Here is a 3,120-nt window from a genome sequence, read left to right on the forward strand (position 1 = left end):
TTGAGTTGGAGTCTCACTCTGTCACCCAGACTGGAGTGCAGTGGCTGCTCCCAGTCACTGCAGTTGACCTGCTGGGCTCCGGAGATCCTTCCGCCTCAGCCTTTTCAAGTAGCTGGAACTACAGGCGCGCGCTACCACGCCCAGCTCATTTTGATTTATTGTAGAGATGAGGTCTTGCCAAGTTGCCCAGGCGGGTCTCGAACCCGCGGGCTCAGACAATCCACTCACCTCAGCCTCCCAAAGGCGCGGGATTACAGGCGGAGCCACTGAGCTCGGCTTAGCTAATTTTTTCATTTGTAGTAGAGACAAGGTCTCACCAAGTTGCCCAGGCTGATCTTGAACCCCTGGACTCAGGCAATCCTCTCACCTCGATCTCCCAAAGTGCTGGAATTACACGCTTGAGCCACTGTGCCTGGCCCGATATTGGTCTTATTTAAGAGCATTTCATTAACCTGTTAGGCTTTAGTTGAAATTTTTATTATTTTAATTTTTGAGTCAGGATCTCGCTCTGTGGCCCAGGTTGGAGCACAATGATACAATCACTGCTCACCACAGCCTCCAACTCCTGGGTTCAAGTGATTCACCTGAGTAGCTGGGACTACAGGTATGCACCACCACACTCAGCTTTTTTTTTTTTTTTTTTTTTTTTTTTGTAGAGATGAGATCTTGCTATATTACCCAAGCTGGTTTTGAACACTTGGGCCCAAGTGATCCTCCCACCATGGCCTCCCAAGTGCTGGGGGTTACAGGCATGAGCCACTGCACCCAGCTCTAAGATTTTAAAATGGAGATATAATTATACTTACTTCTCAGGATTACTGTGCTGATTAAATGTATGCAAAAACCCTTGGTAACTGAAAATTGCTATCTGCATGTTCCTTTTTTTTTGAGTTGGAATCTCACTCTGTCACCCAGGCTGAAGGGCAGTGGCCCACTCTTGGCCACCACAGCCACAACCTGCTGGGCTCAGGCGATCCTTCCTCCTCAATCTTCCAAGTAGCTGGAACTATAGGCACATGCCACCATGCCTGGCTAATTTTTTTTTATTTATTGTAGCGATGAGGTTTTGCCAAGTTGCCCAGACTGGTCTCGAACCCATGGGCTCAGACAATCCTCTCTCCTCGGCCTCCCAAAGTGCTGGGATTACAGGTGTGAGCCACTAAGCCCAGCCTGCATGTTCCTTAGAAGGCTAAAGTGGGGAGAAATGCCCTGTGGAGCAGGTGGAATTAAAGATAAAGAAGGAAGAAAGTTAGATCATCAGAGGGACTTTCCATCCTTGGGTTGGGGAGGAGGAGGACAGATGAAATCAAAAGGGCCCTTAGATCTGAAAAAGGTAGATAGTGCAGAGGGAGGGAAGGAGAGGCTGTCTCAGAGGGCCTCTACTAACTGAGGATGCTGAGGGGTCCGCAGAATCCATACCCACAGTCCATCCTGGTACACATAGTTGTACAGCCAGTCATGCACCACCACATTCCAGGTGCGGTAGTAATTGGAGAAGGACGTTGAGTTCCACCAGTCCTGCGGAAGGAACGGGGTCAGGGTGGGGGAGAGGAGGTGGGCACCCCAGGCTCCAGCTTCTCCCCATCGTCCCCTCTGCCCGCACCCTGTCCCGGTGTTCCTGAATACAGATGGCAGGCACTCTCCCTGCTCCCTCTTCAGGACCTGGGGTCCTTGTCCTCGCTCCGGCTCCCTTCTCGGGAGAAGATTCCCACAGGACAGTTAGCCCTGGTGGTCAGAAGGCGGAGGCATGGTGTGATAAGCACACCTAGGGGACCGCGTTTCTCATTATGGGAGGTTAGCAGCACAGGTGAGGTGACTCTCAACCCGGCCACTGTCTTCCCAAATCCTTCCCTTGCCCTCCCTGCCTCCAGCTCTCGACAGGCCCAGGCCCAGGCCCCACCCGGTAGAACATCCTGTCTCCGAACCGTAGCATCTCCGCGAAGGCGTTGAGCCAGCAATGGAGGAAGGCAAAGAAGATGAGGAGCAGCATGAAGATGCCTGGTGGGTGGGGACAAGGGGCTGCAGGTCAGACTGGCCGGTGTGGACCCCCAGGCAGCCCTGACCTGGGCTCCGAGAGCCCCTGCCCAGCAACCTGTGCCCCAACTCTTTTTTTTTTTGAGTTGGAGTCTCACTCTGTCGCCCAGACTGGAGTGCAGTGGCCGCTCCCGGCCACCACGGCCTCGACCTGCTGGGCTCTGGCGATCCTTCCACCTCAGCCTTCCAAGTAGCTGGAACTACAGGCGTGCGCTACCACGCCCGGCTAATTTTTGATTTATTGTGGAGATGAGGTCTCACCAAGTTGCCCAGGCGGGTCTCGAACCCACAGGCCCAGGCAATCCACTCACCTCAGCCTCCCAAAGTGCAGGATTACAGGCTGAGCCACCAAGCCTGACATTTTTTTTTTTTTTAGTCGGAGTTTCACTCTGTCACGCAGGCTGGAGGGCAGTGGCATGCTCATGACCACCACAGCCTCTATGTGTTGGGCTCAGGCAATCCTTCGGTCTCAGTCTTCCAAGTAGCTGGAACCACAGGAGTACGCCAGCATACCCGGTTAATTTTTTTCTTTTTTTGAGTTGGAGTCTCACTCTGTCACCCAGACTGGAGTGCAGTGGCATGCTCCCGGCCACTGCAGTCTCGACCTGCTGGGCTCGGGCAATCCTTCCACCTCAACCTTCCGAGTAGCTGAAACTACAGGCGTGCGCTACCATGCCCAGCTAATTTTTTGATTTATTGTAGAGATGAGGTCTCACCATTGTTGCCCAGGCTGGTCTCAAACCCGCTGGCTCAGGCAATCCTCTCGCCTCGGCCTCCCAAAGTGCTGAGATTATAGGTTTGAGACACTGCACCCAGCCTAGGGCCCCAACTCTTACCAATCATTTGTTAGTCACTCACAAACTTATGTATGCATTAATTCATTCATTTGCTCATGTATATATTTATGTGGTATCGACACCATGCCAGATATTGGGGGTAGAGATTAATCTAAAGCTCTGGCTCCTGAGAGTTCACAGAGTGGGTGGAACAAGAAGCACACCCAAGCCGGGCTTGGTGGCTCAGCCTGTAATCCCGCACTTTGGGAGGCTGAGGTGAGTGGACTGCCTGAGCCCACGGGTTCGAGAC

General features: G+C 52.9%; 1 protein-coding gene across 1 annotated transcript in view; it reads right to left on the bottom strand.

Annotated features, from left to right (window-relative positions):
* SOAT2 (sterol O-acyltransferase 2) overlaps positions 1-3,120 on the bottom strand; it is a 20,734-nt gene that overhangs the window by 3,055 nt on the left and 14,559 nt on the right. Inside the window, exons 11-12 of the mRNA XM_008067289.1 lie at positions 1,901-1,998; positions 1,420-1,518 (exon numbers count right to left, since the gene is read on the bottom strand). Coding sequence (XP_008065480.1) covers positions 1,420-1,518; positions 1,901-1,998 — 197 coding nt within the window. The remainder of the gene's footprint in view (positions 1-1,419; positions 1,519-1,900; positions 1,999-3,120) is intronic.

The sequence above is a fragment of the Carlito syrichta genome, unplaced genomic scaffold (genome assembly GCF_000164805.1).
Source record: "Carlito syrichta isolate Samal-C Ts95f unplaced genomic scaffold, Tarsius_syrichta-2.0.1 Scaffold309471, whole genome shotgun sequence".
In the NCBI taxonomy this organism is placed as follows: domain Eukaryota; kingdom Metazoa; phylum Chordata; class Mammalia; order Primates; family Tarsiidae; genus Carlito; species Carlito syrichta.